This window comes from Colias eurytheme, chromosome 20 (genome assembly GCF_061535395.1).
Source record: "Colias eurytheme isolate Ceu_HAF_F1 chromosome 20, ilColEury1 Martin Lab GWU primary, whole genome shotgun sequence".
NCBI classification, from domain to species: Eukaryota; Metazoa; Arthropoda; class Insecta; order Lepidoptera; family Pieridae; genus Colias; species Colias eurytheme.
In genome coordinates this window covers 6430071-6451057 of record NC_142999.1, presented here as the reverse complement: position 1 = coordinate 6451057, position 20987 = coordinate 6430071, and the positions used below count along the sequence as shown (strand labels likewise).

The following is a 20987-nucleotide window of genomic DNA, read 5'->3' as shown; positions in this document are numbered from 1 at the left end:
ACTCGCCGCGCTGCCGCTGGCCGACTCGGGACAAACATGTATGGAGTCGTCATACAGTTATAATATTGTTATACATATATTTAATTGTTGATTTATTGGTTTTATTTTCTTGCTTATAAACACAAAATTATCTTCTTTTTAACAACTACTTAGACATTATTAATAATTATTAATTATTATTATTTCGTAATGTTTACTTTATTACAAAATAATACAGGTTATAAATAATCTTTAAAATAACAAAAAATATTGTTACTCTGAAAAAATGAAATGGTACCTAATTACGCGGACTACTGAATTGATTTAGATAGAATTTGATGCTGACGTAGATATTACATCATGCCCAGAAATGAAAGGTACTATTTCTGAAAGAAGTTATAAACCCTAATTCTTCTCAGTCAAAGTCAAGAGTGGAAGATATCGCTAATACAGTAAAACTGATGCGAAACTTTGGATGTTAATTTGTATATTTTTTTGTTAGTTGTTACTTAATCACGTCAAGACTACATTACCAATTTTGATAAAATATAGCTAATTGCCTGGATTTACACATAGGATACTTTTTATCCGAACTGAACACTTCTGTGGGATAAAACAGGATTCACGATATAACCTAATTACACGCGGGCAAAGCCGCGGTCGGAATGATATTTTTTTAAATAAAAAAATTGTTTAAAAAAAACACAAAATATATTGACACATGTATTTATTTTTTGCACTCTATTATAATTGTAATTATTCATTACAAATAATCAAAATAAAATAGCCAGAACAAAGTTAGGCCCTGGTAGGATAGGTAGGCAGGTACAGCAATGTGAGACGAACACTGGCTTATTTATACCAATAATAATGTATTATAAACATTAAATTAAGTTTACTTTCTAACAACAAAAATACATAATATTAGCTAATGTGAAAACGAATCAACCAATCATCCCACAACAATGAAATGTGCACACAAATATTCATCCAAATCGGTTCATGTGATTAGGAGGAGTGACTGCAGCGCCATCCTCCGGGCCCAATTGTGTTTCAGATCACCCAGGAACTCAATTTAATATACTTACACAAAATTTTTCGAAATGAAAACTCACACTATGTAAATATGAATATAAACCGGTTTTAGTACTAAGCAATTTCCCGCACAGGTGTAGTAAGTATAAATGAAATAAATATCAACATCAAATTCTTTATACAACATACTTAATACTTATCTACCACCTACTAAGAAATTCTTGAAATTTTTTCGTATTTTTTTAAAATATAATACTACTCCAACAAGCTCCTGTTCCATAATTCCATATTACGTCCACCATACTTCCACTAAGTTCACCATGATTTTTTATTTCTTTGCACTTTGTTGCTTTTTGCTAAAAATGGAATCATGCGATAAAACCAGTAGAGCGTTGATAACATACATTTTTGACTGAATAAAGGTACTTACGAAGGAGAGGGTTCACATTGTGAACAATCAGTGGGTTTATTTTCCTTCTGGATTCCGGATTTCTGAAAAGATTATTTATGCTATAAATGAAAAAATCTTACACATTCGTTATGTACTTAAAACAGGGGTACATATCAAACATCGTCTATAATACAATTATCATCAAATTTAAAATAAAACCAACTTACTTCATTAATTTGTTCCAATTGTAAGCATTCTTTTTCCTCCAACCTTTATGTTTCTTCTTCTTATTTTCTTTATTGTCCCCATTTGTCTCATTTTGTCTTATCGTGTTGTCACCCTTTTTTACGATTGCGCAAGCGACACAAGTTCCCCGTGTGACGGCCGTAGCGGGAATGACTAGTGCAGCGATCGGGGTAGGAAGGTACGGGGCGGCTCTCGCTATATTGGCTGGTCAGGCGCTAATTTCAAGTATTTCTTGTTTATTTCAAAACCATCGCATATTTCAAAATTCTAACACGGTAGACGTATAGGTTGTATATTTTATAGTTAATATCCAAAAAGTCGTAACTTTACGTTTGTTATTTTGAAGATGCCAGAGATTAAAAAAAAATAACAATGAGAACTTTGTATTTTTTTTCTATCGAGAAAATATCATGGAATCATGTTTCTAAAACGGTAGACGTATTGTGTTACTATTGAACTTTCTTGTCAAGAATTTTCATCACGACAACTTTAATAATATAAAAATTACGAAGGTTTAAAAAGGGCCGTAAATGTTAGAAAAATTAATTCATCACCTTAAAAGTGTATTTAGACAATTCAAATGTTATTACAATTGTATTAATATTTGCCTTTTGCCTTATTGGACGAATAATTTATGGAACTAAGGGCCGATTTTTCAATGCTTGGATAAAACTTATCCGTCCAATAAAGTATTACACGATATAGAGCAGGCTTCAAGGAGATGTTCGTTTGCAAAAATAGCGGACCTAAATCTGACTTCTGATATATATTGTATAGATCCCAGACATCCTATAGACAGATGTTGCCAACCAGTTTTGTGGTCCCCCTCCCCGCACCCCGGTAATTAAATATGGCATACAAAGAAAAAAATAAAAATTTCCAAAACATGCCGTGTGGGGTATCAAATGAAAGAGCTTATTGAGTAGATCACGAATATATAGCATACTATAACATTTCTTACACTTTCTCTAAGATTTTTTAAAAAATTTACGAAAATGCTCCATTTTTGAGTTAACTTTAAACCACTATAGATTGAAAACTCATGAATATATTTTTTAAATTATTATTTTAAATAATTAACAATAGTCCATTGTTTACGATTCAAAAGTTCGTAATATAATATAAGTGAGCTATATGTATGTGGTGGATTTGATGACCCCACAAAATGTTTTAAATTGCAAGGCGCAACTTTCACTGAAGTTACCGATTTGAAATCTAATCACACAGAGGCTGATTCAAGAATGTTGCAGAGATAATTATTCTAAGCCCTGACACCGATATTTTTGTATTAGGCCTTTATTTCTGGCATAAACTTGAAAATATACTCGCCATCTTTGAATGCTCCCCCCACTCCCCCATGCAACTATTTCACTGTACGAACTATTGAATCGTAAACAATGGACTATTGTTAATTATTTAAAATAATAATTTAAAAAATATATTCATGAGTTTTCAATCTATAGTGGTTTAAAGTTAACTCAAAAATTGAGCATTTTCGTAATTTTCTAAAAAATCTTAGAGAAAGTGTAAGAAATGTTATAGTATGCTATATATTCGTGATCTACTCAATAAGTTCTTTCATTTAATACCCCACACGGCATGTTTTGGAAATTTTTATTTTTTTCTTTGTATGCCATATTTAATTAGCGGGGTGCGGGGAGGGGGACCACAAAACTGGTTGGCAACATCTGTCTATAGGATGTCTGGCATCTATACAATATATATCAGAAGTCAGTTTTAGGTCCGCTATTTTTGCAAACGAAACTCCACTGAGAGTCCGGTCTAATAATATTAAAATGTCACGTAAACTGTCAAATACGGGCAATTAGAATACGTTTTTAAACTGGTAGTTTATACATTATTCGACGAATAAGTTTTATCCAAGCATTGAAAAATCGGCCCTAAAGAACATAATATTAAAGTGGACCATCTGATTAAAGGTTCATTAGCCGGCAAAGCACTCGGTTAGAATAAGTTCTCGAGCAATAGACTAGATGGCGCTTTCAACAAATTCTATCGCGGGCAACTTTCCCTACTCAAGACTAGATGGCAGCAATAGCACCATTTATTGAACAGAACGTAGTAAATTTATTAAAACAACTACGTACTTGGCGCCTTTAAAAGATCTACATATAAAAATAATTCGTTCATCAAAACGTATTTTAATCGTATTTTACATTTTTCATTAACAGTTTTGTTATGGAAAAACTATGGTACTACAGTGAAGACCACATCAACCTTTTGATCAACTAGAATTTTTCCTTGACACAAAAAAAAACCTGTATAAATGCGTTAAACTTATTTGCCTTTATCTTACCAACAGTTTCGGAGCAATCTCCGTCGCGTTGCTGCTGCTCTGGGCTCAGTAGCAAGCGGAGACTCTCCCACTTTACGTTCAGATGTTCTACACGCCATGACACCTAGACAGTCAGGATTTTTAATAAAAAGTTACATTTTACAAGGTTTTTAAGCTATTGCATAGCTTCTATCGCGGGCCTTGAGCGCGGGGACCGAATCGAGAAATTCCGTAACGAAAAAACCTCACGTTCCCCACTGCGACGGACATGGAGGTGTGGCTTGAAGGCATGCTATGCAATAGCTTTACCGCGGCAGTACACGAGTGCCACACGTCTTTTTTATAAGGATATGGACATAAAGGACATAATATTTACCCTGACTATTTTAATTTTTAAGACAATTGTAACTAATACACACTTATCCGATAGATTCGGGTAGGAATCGCTTGCCAATAACAATATTTCCATTTTAAATGAAGACTTGACGAATTCATGGTGATAGCTCAACAAAATCAGGTTCTGGAAAATCGATTCAGGAGTTTTTGTGTGAAGGCGTAACAAACAAAAAAACATACATTCGCATTTAAAATATTAGTAGGAAGTAAGAGAAATGAATATACCTCAGCGCCAGCCTCGGGTATCCTGTCGAGGATGGCGGAGGCCTGCTCGATGAACTTCGCTCGACGCGGCTCCACTGACACTAGCTCTGACATGCGGTTCTGAAAATTATTTTGTTTTTTAGTAATTTTGATATTTTTGACAAGAAGTATTTGGAGAACATGTGCATTTTTAAACGGGAAGAATATACTGCTAGACGTAACTTTTGATTTAATATTTTTGTGGATGCATAGTTCTCACTATTTCCTGTCAAAACATGTTTAGCTGTCGAAAACTATAAATTGCCGCTTTCCTTTGAATCGTGGCACATTTGTACGAATCGTGCCTAGGGGCATGGACGTTGTTTATACGACGCTCGACCCAACTACCCTCACTTTGATAATAGTCGTTGACTTTCTGCGATTTGTTATCGATTACCTACATCAATTAGATAGCTGTGTAGAATCGCAGTACATTCTTATTACATTCAAACTAATATTTAACCCAGAGTCCCGTGTTATTTTTTATAATACATAAAAGTACACCTCCAAAGAATAGAATAAGAATTAAGGATTAATGGCAAAAGTAGTCAACTGAATTTCCATTTCAAGATTCCCTGACAATAATAAGTTACTTGTATTAAATGTATTACATTGCTCTGCTTTTTTTATTTTTTGCAAATACAGCGTCCATTTATCGGAATTTGTTAAATAAAAATGACGTCATAGCATTTATAGTACTTATACTGAAATGATAGACGGTCAACACAAACCACACACCACATTACACCATATATATCATACTTGATTAATTTAGTAAGTTGATGTAAATGTTGTTAGATTATATCCTGTAACTGTGCCTTATATAAATAAATAAATATTACCATACCATATTAGACTACTGCCAGTAAACACCCAGTCTACTGGCTTTATGCACTATCCAACTTACCGTTCGCAATTTCCTGCTGGACAAGTTCTCCGGACTGGAGTATATCTCCTCTTGCACGTGCGTGAGCCACTGGCACAGCTCCGTGAACTCCGATATGAGTTGGCTGAGTGACTCCTGCCAGTAGAACACCAACTCTAATTGGTTTATTCAATATACAACTTACCGTTCGCAACTTCCTGCTGGACAAGTTCTCCGGACTGGAGTATATCTCCTCTTGCACGTGTGTGAGCCACTGGCACAGCTCCGTGAACTCCGATATGAGTTGGCTGAGTGACTCCTGCCAGTAGAACACCAACTCTAATTGGTTTATTCACTATCCAACTTACCGTTCGCAACTTCCTGCTGGACAAGTTCTCCGGACTCGAGTATATCTCCTCTTGCACGTGCGTGAGCCACTGGCACAGCTCCGTGAACTCCGATATGAGCTGGCTGAGCGACCACTGTCGGTTGAAACCTGAAGTCGGGTTGAGTAGTCGCGGCCCGTGCAATACTGACGCGTTGTTTGATAATAACTCGCCGTTTGCTTCCTGGAATAGTGAATAGGGATGATGAAACACATGAACGTAAAAAAAATATTTCTAGAAAAAGTGTTATTGCTGAAAGTTTTAAATATATGGCCCAAATAAGTGACATAGGTAATGAATCGCATGTTATCACAAAGATTAAAGAACATACTTTAGGTAGGACATTTTGCTATTCAAGTAAAAGAATACAATATTTAAGAATATATTTAGAACATTAATGAAGATACTAAATAAATTGATTTCCAAAAAAAAATGGTACTTTTCAATAAGAATAGCATTTTAAGAATGTTTATTTCTTCAGTTGGTTATGAGCTACCTACCACCAGTCAATTTTCATCATTTTTAATCAACATCGACAATCGTGTTAGTAACAACATCCTATCTCTCTCACCTTGCAAGTATCGATGATCTGGTTGTCCATGATGTACTCGTAGTGGTGCTGCAGCAGCGGCCACAGGTCGTCGGCGACGCTGCCGCCGCTCGCCGCGGAGCCCCAGCTGCGTCGCCACGCTTCGCGGCATGGCTCCTTCCTGGAGATTTGCGGTGTGAGAATTAGTTATAGTGTGTGTATATAATAATTAGTCAAGTTGTATTTATCATTTATGTATAAGTATTGTCGTCTAACAGGAGACTCTTTTAAAGGAGAATCTAACTCTCTTATAATATCGGAATACTAGCAATCATTATTTATTTATTTAACTCTTCAATTTATTTATTTAATATAAATTAAGTTATGTTACAATTTTACACAAAAATACAAAATAATATTATAAACCAGCAATGATTCCATTGAACTTACGCTCTTATTTTAGAGACATTTACCTACTCCATAAATTAACATAATCAACGCTATGTTTATTATTCCATTAATTAATAAGGAAATGAACAAAAAATATGTATAGTGGTTGCAAAAAAAAATGTTATTGCAGTCACGTGTCGCTAACAGCAAGAAATAAAATACGTCAAGAAATATGATATGAATAAGTTTAAAGACCAATAAAAACGATGTCTAGCAAAAAAATGCAATGCATGAAGCATTTCTTTAGTATCTACCTATTTCTTGTATTATCTCAAATATTTAAAATGGTAAATTTATTTCAATGTTTTGTTATCCATCGTGCATATAAAATAGACAAATGCCTTAAAATGTTAATTTTGTATTCCGAAGCATCAAAATGTTTTATTAATCAATTTATTAAAACTGAAACAGATAATACAGATTTTCAAACAGTATTCAGAATGAGAAATTGAGACAATGGGTTTCATTATACTTTTGATAATCACTCTTCAGTACACAAACATCCCGTGGTTGAGTGCTTGCATAACTGTTATCTTATTTTAATCTTATGGGATCAAAGAATTAGGATGAAAGATGTCTTTTTTATAATTGTTTACTTAACCTGCGCGCCGCATTCCATCGTAGATAAACTATGTTAAAAAATTACATCAGATCAACTATTGCCATAGCTTAGGCTTTATATGTATATTTCAGCAAACCGACCTAAATGAGAGCAATACAACATTTTCTTGTCAAAACAAGATTGTAAGTAAAAAATTAGGATTTTTTTTGCTCAAATCTATTACATCCACGATAACTTAAGGAATTGGCTGCAAAAATTAAAATCCTAAATTGCTCTTCTGAAAATCTATTTACCGCGTTCTTTATAGAACAAGTACCTACTTTAAATAATGTGTCGAAGTATGTATTAATTTACCTTTTTTTAGTAAGGCTGTGATAGGGCCTCTCTAGCTGGTCGCAGGGCCCGTTGGGGTAGGCGGCGCTTTTCAACGAGGACAGGGAGAAGCTGCTCTTCATAGCCGAGTTCTCGAAACCTGAAAATGTTTGGTTAAATTTGTTAAAACATGGTACCATTGCTTATTGTTTAACGTTACGGTAATTATTACATGAATAATGCTTATATTGATAACATTTTAATGAATTCTATAAGTCATGGTTTAAATACATGCATATAAAAATAAAATCCTTAAAAGTTTAGTACAATTTTGAAATTGGTCTTTGCAGCGATAAGAATATAGCTATCCTTAGGAACTAGATGATCTGTACGTTCGTATTAATTGATAAAAGCTTTCGTTTTTAGAGCTATTATGCACTGTCGACCAGTCGCTGGCGACTCAGTCGCCGGCGACTGTGACTTACTATAGTTTAAATAGGGGCTTGCGCACTTAGTCGTCAGTCGTCCAGGAGTCTGGTCGACAGTGCGTAATAGCTCTTAAAAATACTTAATATAAAATTATACTCACTAGTAGACATCTTATCTCGAACGTTCGGGAACTTCCAATAAAATCAATTTACTTCTAAATCAAACATTAGTATTCCCTTTTGTACTGTCTCGTTTCTTTGTACTTAATCTCTTGGTACATTTTCATGTGAACATTAAGTCTAAATTGCTTCATTTAATAAACTATTGCGACTAGATTCGTTAAAATTAAATAAAATAAATAAGTGTGTCTTAATCATGTAATCTTGAGAAGACTCATGAATTTTAAGAACAATCGTCGTGTTTTGGTGATGGTGTCGGTGGTCACATTTTGTTTTGTCAGTTCCTCTCGTTCCTTCGTGGTGTTGCGCAAGTCGTCGCTTTGTTTCTGAAACAATAAAGATATTTTATTAATCAATATGAAATTTTTGAGCTACAGTTTCGAAAACGTACGTTACGTTTATGAACAATATTTCCAACTGGGATAAGATTCTTGAACATATTTTTGAGTGGCTTTCAAATTATTAACATCTCTAATAGATGCGATAGATCCTCTATTATACGAATTTACGTAGACTACAAGTATATTTATTTATTTCGTTTGTCCAGTAGTATACAAGCAGTAGCAGGGAAAAGTACAAAAGACGTAAACAAGCACTTGACACTCAACTATTTACCAATAACTTTCACAAAGCCGACCATTTCAAAACATCACTAAGGGCAAATGCAAAAATGGAAAGCGTCTCTTGCGGGTACAAATTATTTTTATAGTTTCACACCAATTTGCTTCAACAAGAAAATTGCTATGCCACGAAATGCAGTGGTTTCGATCTATTAAGTTAACAAATTGTAAAACGATTGTTTGTTAAACATTAAAATAGTTAAAACGTAACTACTTGTCTTACACATGTTATTTAACAAGGAATATAATATACAGAGTCTTCCTCAAATTTATGTCTTACAAATCTATACTAATACCATAAAGCTGAAGAGTTTGTTTGTTTGAACGCGCTAATCTGGGGAACTACTGGTCCGATTTGAAAAATTCTTTCGGTGTTAGATAGCTTATTTATCGATAAAGGCTATAGGCTATATATCATCATGCTATAGCAAAAACAGTGGAGCCCCGGGGGTGAAACCGCGCGGAGCAGCTAGTAAAATACTTTCATTCTCATCTACATCCGTAGTGTTAATCCTAAAAAACTCCGCGTGCGCTATGAATAGAGAACTCTGAATGGGGTTAAGGCTGCAGTCTAGCAAAATTGCGTTTTCAACAAGTTATTTGACAATTTTTTCCCGGCTAATGAAATGATAAACTGAATTTTTTTTTCTTGTTTATCAATTAGTGTTATATACGCAATGCGCGTGAATTTTTTCACATTTATAAAGTTACTTTATGTTACCTTAATCAGGCCTTCAAGATAAGTCTCTTTCCCCCAAAATCATTTCGAGCTAAGTTTGTGCACTCACTACGTTGCAACCGATTACAATTTACATAATCTGATCAGCGCATTATTATCCTTATATAGTCGTTATTAAAAACTGCTGAACACAATTGCCGAAAAACTTATGATTTTCTTAATTAGAGCGTTATAAATTCATTAAATTTCCCATTTTTTGCCTTACAAAATCGATTGATAAATACTGCTAAAAGTTATTTTTTCCATTAATTTATTCGAGTTGGTTGAAGACCAATGAGTATTAATCCTTTAAAAATTTTTTTTTTTGAATTTTGATAATTCTTTAAATATTAAAAAAATATTTAAAATAATAAGGAAAAATCCTAGCGAATTTCTTTAGTCGCGCTCCTTGGGCCGGAGCGTTCTGACGTGTGCTCTACGCTCGATTTTCCTTCATACCGAAGTGAAAGTTGCTCTACTTCATTAAATTTAATATTTTTGTTCATTGATTATTTTTATCTTAGTTTTGTGCAAATATTCGTATTTTTAAACATTTGATTTCGATATGGAAAATAAACGAAAAAAATACGCGTGTAACTACTAGAAAAAAAATTATCTTCGAACATAAAGTTAATGAAACCAAATAGATTGCAAAGGTGATTGGCAACAATTTCTTTATTTTACGGGGTGTCAGTAAAGGGATGTATATATATTTCTTTAAAACTAAAGCAAGCTCATAAATTTTCTTATAATATAATTTTTTTGAAGTTCCAAAAATGTTTATTTTTCGTTTGAGAAATACGAAATATAATATAAACTTGTATTGAGAACTTGAACTTCCCAAGTTCATCCGGGGAAATCCCCATACGGGGAAAATGATTTGTTTACTCCAAAATTGATCCGAGGTGTTTTAATTTTTTCTTCTAGTCATTTTCAACGTAGCGGCATGTTGTTTGATTATTAATTTTGTAACTTAAATACAGGATGTTGGTTTTATATTCTGATCTTACAGACGCGCTGACAAATTTAGTCCACCATTTCTAATTTAGTCTAACTACAAAACTACCAAAAAACTCTAAGTACCAATATTAAAACGAATGGATTATCATCACATCATCAAAATTCAGTGGGGTTGAGAACTAAACAAACAGAAGTAACAGAGACGCGAAGAATAAAAAAAGAGGACGAAAACGATAATTCGTTGATGCTTTCCCTTTTCGACGTATTGTTAGGGTACATCACCAATCTGCAAAAAACAAAACTGATGATTCCCAATTGCTGATTAAAAATGAAAAACAAATAATCGACAACAGTGGTGAAAATTTGCTGATCACAATGAAACATCCTTCAGTGGTAGCAGATTTACTCATTTAAAATGTATCGGTGAACAGCGTAAAGGAGAGGAGGACAGGAAAACATTATGAATGTGGATGGTGGATTGTATACAGGGTGTAAATGTAATCGATAAGTATGTGCAGGCGATTATGACGTTATTATTGCAGGTATCAAAAAACTTAAAACTGATATCGAAATTACTTTACCTAATGAGCAAAATGACAATAATAACTTTTTAAAAGTATAACGAGAAATATCTAAAAAATTTACTTTATACACTCCCATATCAAAAAGGGAAAATGGGACTAGTAGAAGTTAAATGTCTAATTCCGGCAAAAGACATGAATGCGGAAGATGCGGTTAAAAAAAATGTAATATTTGAAATACAATGCAAAAAATAACACTTTTGTCATAGATAAGAATCATGACTATTTTTTCTAAATTCAGGGACAACTAAACGTTGCAGAAGCAGAAGTCTGCTTATTTGCTGTTTGGACTGGAGTGAATCATTCGTTAAAAATAGAATATATAAAATAGAATATATAAAAAAGTATGTAACGTAAAAGTATGCAAAATAAAATGATGGACCATTATTGGATTTTACATAAATTGCCTACTGTCAGAATTGATTGATTCGAGACTTCAGCATTCGATGCCCATCAAGGACCCATCCTATATCATTCAAGCGATTGAAAAAAAAGAGATAAATCCAGTGCAACCGATAAAGCATCAGATTTATTAGGTTTATCAATATAAATCTATATATGTATTATACATAATACATAATATAATAAATCTGTAGAAGACGCGAAGACTGACATCCGCGCGGACGGAGTCGCGGGTGGAAGCTAGTCAGAAATAAATATCTTTTGTTTTCATTTGCGTATTTTTCTATTTTATAATTTTTTAACACAAACATTACATTTTTTTTATTAAATACAAAATTTGTTTATCCGTTTTATTAGTTAAACTGAACAACTTTCACTAAGAAACTTAGGTCGAAAAAAATGTATAGAGTTATGCATTTTGTATGGAAAGCTTATTTTTTTTATATTTCGTCCAAATTTCTTTGTAAAAGTTGATCAGTTATATAAACATGAAGTTGAAGATATCAATAGAAAGTATTCGCAAATTTTGTGTACTGATAAAAAAAAATCACCCGGTGTAATTTTCACGAAAATTGTTTCAAATTGTCATTTTTGGTACTTATTACGAATATTAAATTATACGAATGATTTAATTTTTAAAAATTAAGTGGAGCAACTTTCCCTTAGTACATTTGTATTATTTACATATAGGATGACAGGATGCATTTGTTTGCACTACTAGACCAAGCCCTTAAACATACTTCCTCACACGCAACACGTTAAGCAAATAAAAAATAACGACTCGATTCATTAAAAAACATATTTCGGTCGTTTGTCATAGCCAAGCGTTTAGGGGAGGTCCTATGATTGGATCATTATTTTCAAACACACCACTGTCTCATTAACCAGTTGATATATTTTCTAATAAAAAATAATAAAATGGTTGTAATAATAGTAAACAAGGGACACGTTTAGGAGAGTATGTGGAATATTTACATTTACATGATAAATAATAAATAAGTAATTAGCACCAAGTAGTAAAGCTAGGAAGACAGATAAGTAAATGGTTACTAAATACGCCGTATCAACTAAATTTAGGAATGCAATGCACAGCGAACTGCAAATTTGATTATTCGCTGATCTGTGCGAAATGTGGTATAGGCGGTTGCTTCCCCGACGTCCCCGAACCCCGAGGGTCCTAATGCGGTAATAGCGTGACATTAATTCCATTAATGCATATAAACTGTACCAATTACTTCCCAAAACTGTGGTAAATCATAATCAATATCGTCTTACCTCTAAACATCACGAAATCTTCAAGTACAGACATACTTTATTAAACATTTATTCATTCAACGTCCTACAGAAGCGCTTTCGAATCTTCAAAATACTTTAATATTTACTACCAATTCGGAGAATATAGTTTTCACACAGAAGATTCGGTGCGAAACCTTGTAATTGTTCTTTTAAAAATCATGAAAGCATCGACTTTTTTTAACACTTTATTGTACAAACGAGAAAGAACAAAAAAAGAACAATATTACAAAAAAGGCATCATTTTCATTCATCAACATTGAACAGCAATCTCAACCAGGCAATCTGGTAGGAAAGGAAATCTTCAAAACTTTATACTAGAACGTGCAAAACACAATACATAATGCACCCTTCCGGCGCACAACTGTCCCTGATTTCTTTGCCATAAATGTATGTGTACGAGTAAAGTTTCACCGGCGGGTCAACGAGGCTAGGGCTTAGATAAATGGCCCATTCAAGAAAATTATAACCCGAGAGCGCTGACCGAGGAAATATTATTGTCTCTGGTCGCGTAGCTGTAGCTTAGACGCATCGACACTCACAGTCGAATAGCGTTGTGAGTTGTGACTCATTTAAAGGCTATCGTGCCTTGGTGATTTCGTTTCCAAATATAATATGTGATGGAATAATAACAAGATTATAATTATTATAATAAAGGAATATGATACAACATTACATAAAAATTTCAAGTGTGACATTATCTGATGCCTGAACGTAATCAATAAAATAACCAATTTGTAAGGAATATACTCGTCTAAAATAAAATAAAGGAGAACAACCATTTACTAAGAAGTGAACGTAAATGGCTCTCATCCGAACATAAATAACAGCATCGTCAGAAACATCTCATCTCTATCTCGACCAAACATCGGAAACTATCACGTTCCATGCCCAATACTGTGAGATACTATTGCATTATCAGCATTCCATGCAAATCCAATTCACGCTAATCTAGCGTTAAAATGACCCACTTATAAGGTGGAAATTGCCGTAACAATTGTTATACATACTTGTATTTAGATCGAACACGACAATGTGATCCGTATGGAAAGCATGTTTCGCGTTAAACAAACGTTTACTTTCTAATAACCCAATGATCGCCGGCCACGGGTCAATTCGGCCCTCACAATATATTCTACAGTTTAATCTCTGTTGCAACGGTAAACGTAATTGATTTTCAATTTATAGCCAGCATAGTACGTGAACAGCGTCGTAAAGACAATAGATACCTAAGAGTGGACCATGAGAATAGCGCTCAGAAAACAGAATAGCGCCACAATGTATATTATACAACCAAATAACGTCCAGCTCTTTCCAAAGAATATTGTAAATCTTAACAATATTGTAATTACCTTTTGAAAATGATTAAGTGTGTGTGAAAGTGTTAATCAGAATGTAAGAACAATTCGTTGTTTCGATCACAGCAGATTAGAATTATGATAAATGACTACACCACAATTACGCGTGCGAAATGCCTCCACAACAATATGAGAAGCGATGCTTTCGCTAAAGGAAAAAATATTTAGAAATCACAGTGTTAGAAAGACGGATGCGAAATATGGGAAGATGTTTTACTAATACCATTTGCCAAAGATAAGATCGAGTATGAAATGAAATTGTAGACTATGGTTATTTATTAAACGTAAAATATGATGACAAAACTTTATGAACTTTCTGAACATTTATGTATAATTATTATAGAAACTGTCGTCACTACATTTGTAATTACATGAAATTATTTGAACGAGCGACATCCGCTATATATTGCAAAGTCATTTTAAAGCAAATATGGCGAAAAGCTAGTGCTGAACTTAAATCAATACAGTGTCTTATTGTAAATTACATAACAGTCTTGTGGTCAAAGAGTATTACCCCCAATGCAACTTTCTTGTTTCACTTAAAACCGATATTAAATAATGACAACCACATTTCATTATGTACGATTATATAACATTGAAAGATTTCAAATTCACACACTCCAAACAAAACGATATAAAATTTAAGCACTGCATAATTTTACAAAACGGACATTATCTTAATTGCGTCTACATTATTTATAACCGAGCTTATTTATTTTTATACAAACGATTTTGACGGATACAAAGTATTATTAAACTTCTTATAACGTTAGGAGCATATTGCATATCACTGCTAAAAGAACAAAAACTATTCCTATCGAGTTCTTTTATTTTTATAATAAAAGAATGTTAACTGGACCTTCACGGAATCGAAACGCGTTTCTCGGTACAAAGTGCATTTAGATAAGGCAAGGATGTTAGCGGTGGGTATAAATCCTTATCTCATTATTTTATTGACAATATACTGTTCGTAGTATTTCGACAGTTACTAATGTTTGTTGTTTAAACTAGGCGAAGGCTTTGTTGATACCTATATATTTTATAGGCAATTTTTGTGAGAAAACTTAATGTTCTACGTGTGTAATTTATATGTGTGCGTGCACCAGACACTCTACGGTAGCTTTGCTACAAACGCAAAACAAATACCCAATAGGTTAATATCAATAGCAATTTTCTGCATTAACAATGCCTGTTTATTTTTCATAATGAAAATAATCTACAAAAGATTCTGACCCTTTATGATCAAAAACAAAGTAACTGAAATATACACCCTCTAAATCCTCTTCAGGAAATTAGGAACATACAGAATCGCCCTGAGTTATTTCTAACACATATACCAACGTCTTATACATATCATACGATTTTACATACCATTTATTACAATAGAACCCGTCACAAGCTCACAAGGCACGATTAGAAGCGATAGGAATAACGAGTTCCCTTCGTCATGGTCTCGAGATTGGTCTCCACAACAATGGTGTAATTACACCGAGCGCGTCTAAAGGATATCAGGATGTTTCTGTATACAGGTGTTCACTGATTGACGACAATAGATTTTAATATGTCAAGAATATAAATATTGAAGGTAAATATTTCCAAAACTTGTTTAATTTATGGTCACGTTAATGGCGTTATTAAGATGCATATTTATAATTCTATTGATTGCCTACATATTTAACCAAAAATCTAGTAGGTAATTATTAATTAACATTCAATATATGCTCATATTTATCTGTAAAAAAAGATTTAAAAAAATGCTTCTACTTTTTATAAAAATGAAATCACACCCGAACAACTAAACAATCAAAAATCTGATCAACCTGTATACTCGACAGTTACAGGCACTTGTAAAGCAAGACGAATTAGAAATCATAAAAAAGTTTTTTTACGGTCAAGAATGTTCGGGAATCGTGGGGTATAATTTAAATGGAATTTTGGAGCAATTACATATAGATTATAATGTTTTTAAGAAGCTGAATTAGACTTTCAACATATTGATGAAATAAGAGATACAAATTTCGTAGATGTCAAATAATTTCCAAGTTTGTTTTCAAAGGGTTACAATTTGATAACACACTGCAGTCTACAAGGGACCTCTTTTGAATGCTTATCGTTAATTTAAATATAATAACAAATGAACTAGAAAGGTCCCTATCAACTTGTAAACTCTATACTCGCATAAAATCAAAAACAATAGAATATAAAATTCACAAGTGTTAACCAAAACAATCTCTTAAACCAGCCGCGAACACCTGTACAGTATTTATCACAAGTCACGCGTACTTAACAAAAGATAAATCATTGCATTAACTACAGTCTACAGCACTTTCCATCTTATTATATGTCACTACACAAGTGTAGATAAGACAATGCATGTTACGGCCGATCTCTTTCGCCGATACAATCTCATTACTCGAGATTATTCTCTATGGATGACGAAGAAAGCTTTGATATGTTCATGTTTCCCCAATAATTGCTCGGAGCTATGATCGATGTTTGCGGAATGAAAGTCACGAGCTGTGGGCTTCGTCACATGACTGACACTAGAGAGAGTGAACCATACGATATACACAAAGAACACGAATGTTAATAAAATTATATTTAATACCGGGTAAATATGTGTTGAACCTACTGATAAATTTACGTTATAGAAGTTATATTTTTTTAATTTTATCCAAATTGTTAGTTATAACAATATCGATAAAAATTAAGAAAACTTTCAATACAAATAAAAATGGAAAAAATATGTATAAACATTTTACGTAAATCGGCAGGTAGTTACGAAATTGAGATTGGCGCTTTCTATACATAAAATCAAAGCTTCACTGTAAACATATAAAAGCACTCGTAAAATATACAACGTTATTATTACGTGCAATATAAACAAAGTTTATACGGCTGTATTACCGTAAAACACAGTGTTAATTTATTATATTAATTATATCATAGACATTTATTGTTGCTAACTTAATTAACAAATTCAAGAAAACCGAGATCTAAACTCTATTCTTCTCTCTTCTATTTAGATGGTCATAGAAACAGCGTAACCAGCGAACAAAAACAAGGCCAACACAGCGCAGTTCAAGCGAAAATCTGGACCAAAATTCACAGAATTATGTATGATATACTACACTCCGGGGTAACAAAAGATCCTTTCCGGAGCGTGAAATCTCAAAACAATACCTGCACATCGAGAGCTATCAATGTAATTGCGGATCACTGGTTCACCATTACGCTTTCACGTGATAAGGTACTATAATCCATTGTACAGTTAGGGAAATAAAAACCGGCCAAGTGTGAGGCGGACTCGCGCACGAAGAGTTCCGTACTATAGGGACCTCCCTTTTATTTAATTTTTATTACAGCTTTCTAGCTATCACGGTTTATGAGATACAGCCTGGAAACAGACAGACAACGAAGTCTCAGTAATAGGGTCCCGTTTTACCCTTTCGATATGGAACCCTAAAAAGTACCGCTCCGTTCGCACGGAGCTGCAATCATTCGATGCTCGGCTACACCTGGCAATTGATAACAGCTCGACTATACTAGTATTGTACGGTGCCGACCACATGAGTAGAAAGACGGAACAGAGACTAAGCTTCAAACAACCGCGCGAATCGATTGCACTACTACAAGTACGCGGGGCATGTGTGTGTGACCGCAGGCCGCTTGTCACGTACGCAGCGATTCTGGAAAAAACCGGTTTGCGCTTGCACAGGCTGAGGACAGTCTCAGGGTTGATACGACGCACGTTGTTTGTTTTATTAGTTGCAACTTGCAAGTTTTAATATTTTAATATAAAACGTAATATTGTATTGTTAAAAATGGTTGTTTATTGTACTGTGTGTATGAATAATACTAGAAAAACTAAAAATATATCATATTTCATTTATCCCAAGGAGTACAGTGAGTAAATATTTTGATTATTACTTTTTCAAGTAAGTACCTACTTGCGTTTATTTCATAAGGTCCTTTTTTAATAAGAAGAGAATTGTACACGGTGTGTTTTTAACTTTCATTATTATTACAAGTTTAGCATTTGTAAGTATGTATGTATGTATTGTAAGTGTGTACATACCTACCTACTACAACCCAACCCACCCAGGTTGGGTTGTAGTAGGTAGTTTTGTTTAATTTGTCTTAACCTATTGTGACAACCCTACCAAAATAGGTAACAATTTTGCACGTTCTTAAGAAGCTTAGTCTCTGTTCCGTCTTTCTACTCATGTGGTGCCGACTGCCGTCTCTGATGATCGTCTGACTGCTTATTAGATTCAATCGCACTGCGGGTAGCATGCTGTGCAACAATCAATTCAAAGCTATTTACATATTATAGTCCGGGATACGTCGCCCATTTTTGCAAGTGATTACTATCAAGCTAATTTTTCGTGAGTAGCTTTATTTTGATGAGATGCCCAATAATTTCATGTACGAAACTCTCGATTGTGGTAGCTACCAGAGGAAACAAGGATAAAATATTTTGATTTGATGGTTCTCAAATATTAATTATTACTAACTGAATGTTTTTTTTTTGTTCAATCTCAAGATAATTATCTAAATTATTCGAGAAAATATTTGTCCTACAAAATCTATGGTTTGATCAAAGAGTCCCCCTTTCCAATGTGTATCGAATATCGATAACGAAGTCATCATAAATGATTACTAACCAGCTGATTTTTTTATTTTCACTTATTTAATACTTATATAATTCAACAGACATATTGTCCTACAAATTGCGTAATAAATATTTGAGAACCGTCAAATCAAAAATTGTTATCCTTGTTACCTCTGTAAGCTAGCACAATCGAGAGTTTCGTACATGAAATTATTGGGCACCTCATCAAAATAAAGCTACTCACGAAAAATTAGCTTGATAGTAATCACTTGCAAAAATGGGCGATGTATCCCGGACTAATACGAATGACGGACAAACATCCTTCCTTCTTGACTTCTTAATATTTATGAACGCGAAAATGTGTTTGTTTTTTTTTTTCTTTCACATCGAAATATATGTTAGTTTAAGAACTATGTATATACATATACATAATACATTTTTTGAAATTATTTACCTCGGTAAGCCGAGGTAGGTAAATAATTTCATAAAAGACTAGCTTTCGTACTCATTCGCGTCATTTAACGTATCGATTCTATAACAATTACATGTAAATTAACAACCAATTTGTTGTAGCAAAGCTATTAAAGTTTAATTACTATAATAACAAAAGATTAGTTAAAAGGGCCAAGTTCAAGTGCAAACGATTTCACTTTTCACCACGTGTCATAACAAAACCGAAAGTATACATACACATACACACACACCGATAGTGTTTATCTCACAAACAACACAAACAAATAGAAGACGGTGAATGTTAAATGTTTGTAATATACTGAATTAAACTTACTAGTATACAGGTGTGAAGATCGTGCTTAAAATACGGTTCAAGTTTACTTTATCTTTTACATTAATTATCATATCATTACAAAATCTATCGTCAGCATAGAAGCCTTCAGAGATAAAATGGTCGCTCTAATATTTGGTTACATCTTCAATTCAAATTCAATTCAAACATTTGGATCAAACTTGCATCTTAATTTTTCTCGAAACGATGATAGACGTAAAAACAATAGATAATAAATTAATTTCCCTCACTTTAATTTAAAGTTTTCACATAGTAGTAAATTTAAATTTAAGATAACCGCAGAATTTCAATTCAATCTTCACTATCCGAGTTACATAATACATCCAAAGTTGATTACATTCCCTAACCTTACTATAATACCCTAACCATTTTCTTTACTGGGAAATAAGTGAAAGAGGCTGACTGAATTCCCACGATCAATCAGCGATCGTCAAACTTCACAACTTGTAATTGTATAAATAGTGAGTGGACAGCACTGCGAAATAAAACCGCAACAAGCAAATATAAACCATATCGCACTATAAATAATGTTTATTTTGTAATCCTCCTCTTGAGATAAATATATGTATGAGCTAGAAAGCAATTAATTTTAGATTTAATTAGTTTCCTTTTTTAAGAGGTGACACAGCGACGTGGGTGTCTTTTTTGTTTTGTTTTTTAATTGGAAACGCGTAATTACTAAGTCACTTTTGTTTAACATTAACATTATCATTAATTAATTGTGTCTCTACTTACAAATTAACAATAATTAACATTGCGAGATATAAGATACTATATCACTCATCTGAACAATATTGTAACGGCACTATTTCTCTACTATATCTTATACCTTTAAAAAAAAAACAAAAGCTTTATGGGTCTATTTTACAACAAACAACAAACTTTGTTTCAGGATTCGTGCAGACAAACGAGCCCATTTCAAAATGTTTACTAAACAGACATTCTTCCAACAAAGTAGGGCCCAATACGATCTACTAAAATTCGAATAATACGACGCCTGTTTCAGTGTTCCAATTTAAACTTCACGATACAAAACACGCAACTTTAAATATTCCGATTTTACTAGATAACAAAGTTTCCATGACTTTGTAAATACAGTGCTTTGGTTAACAGACTCGTAAATTATTGGTTTAACTGCTTGTTTATAAGGAGAAACTTATAAGTAAAACAATAAATATAGAGTAAATGAGTTAAATCAATACTGTAGTAATTCATAAATATATTAATGTTAACTAAACAAATCCTTTTATTGAATAAAAGGATATAAAAAATCAGTAATTACTTCGACTTCATTCATTTGCATTCCATTCCATTTTCTTATTGTGCACATATTTGAA

At 33.2% G+C, this 20987-nt stretch overlaps 1 protein-coding gene across 2 annotated transcripts in view; it reads right to left on the bottom strand.

Annotated features, from left to right (window-relative positions):
• The window catches only part of klar (klarsicht), a 245474-nt gene that overhangs the window by 172021 nt on the left and 52466 nt on the right, over positions 1 to 20987 (bottom strand). For both annotated transcript variants that reach the window (XM_090113547.1, XM_090113546.1), the window contains 6 exons: positions 8280 to 8624; positions 7733 to 7850; positions 6409 to 6547; positions 5820 to 6020; positions 4569 to 4667; positions 3969 to 4071 (listed from right to left, as the gene is read on the bottom strand). In XM_090113547.1, the coding sequence (XP_089969673.1) occupies positions 3969 to 4071; positions 4569 to 4667; positions 5820 to 6020; positions 6409 to 6547; positions 7733 to 7850; positions 8280 to 8289 (670 nt within the window). In that variant the 5' untranslated portion in view covers positions 8290 to 8624. The remainder of the gene's footprint in view (positions 1 to 3968; positions 4072 to 4568; positions 4668 to 5819; positions 6021 to 6408; positions 6548 to 7732; positions 7851 to 8279; positions 8625 to 20987) is intronic.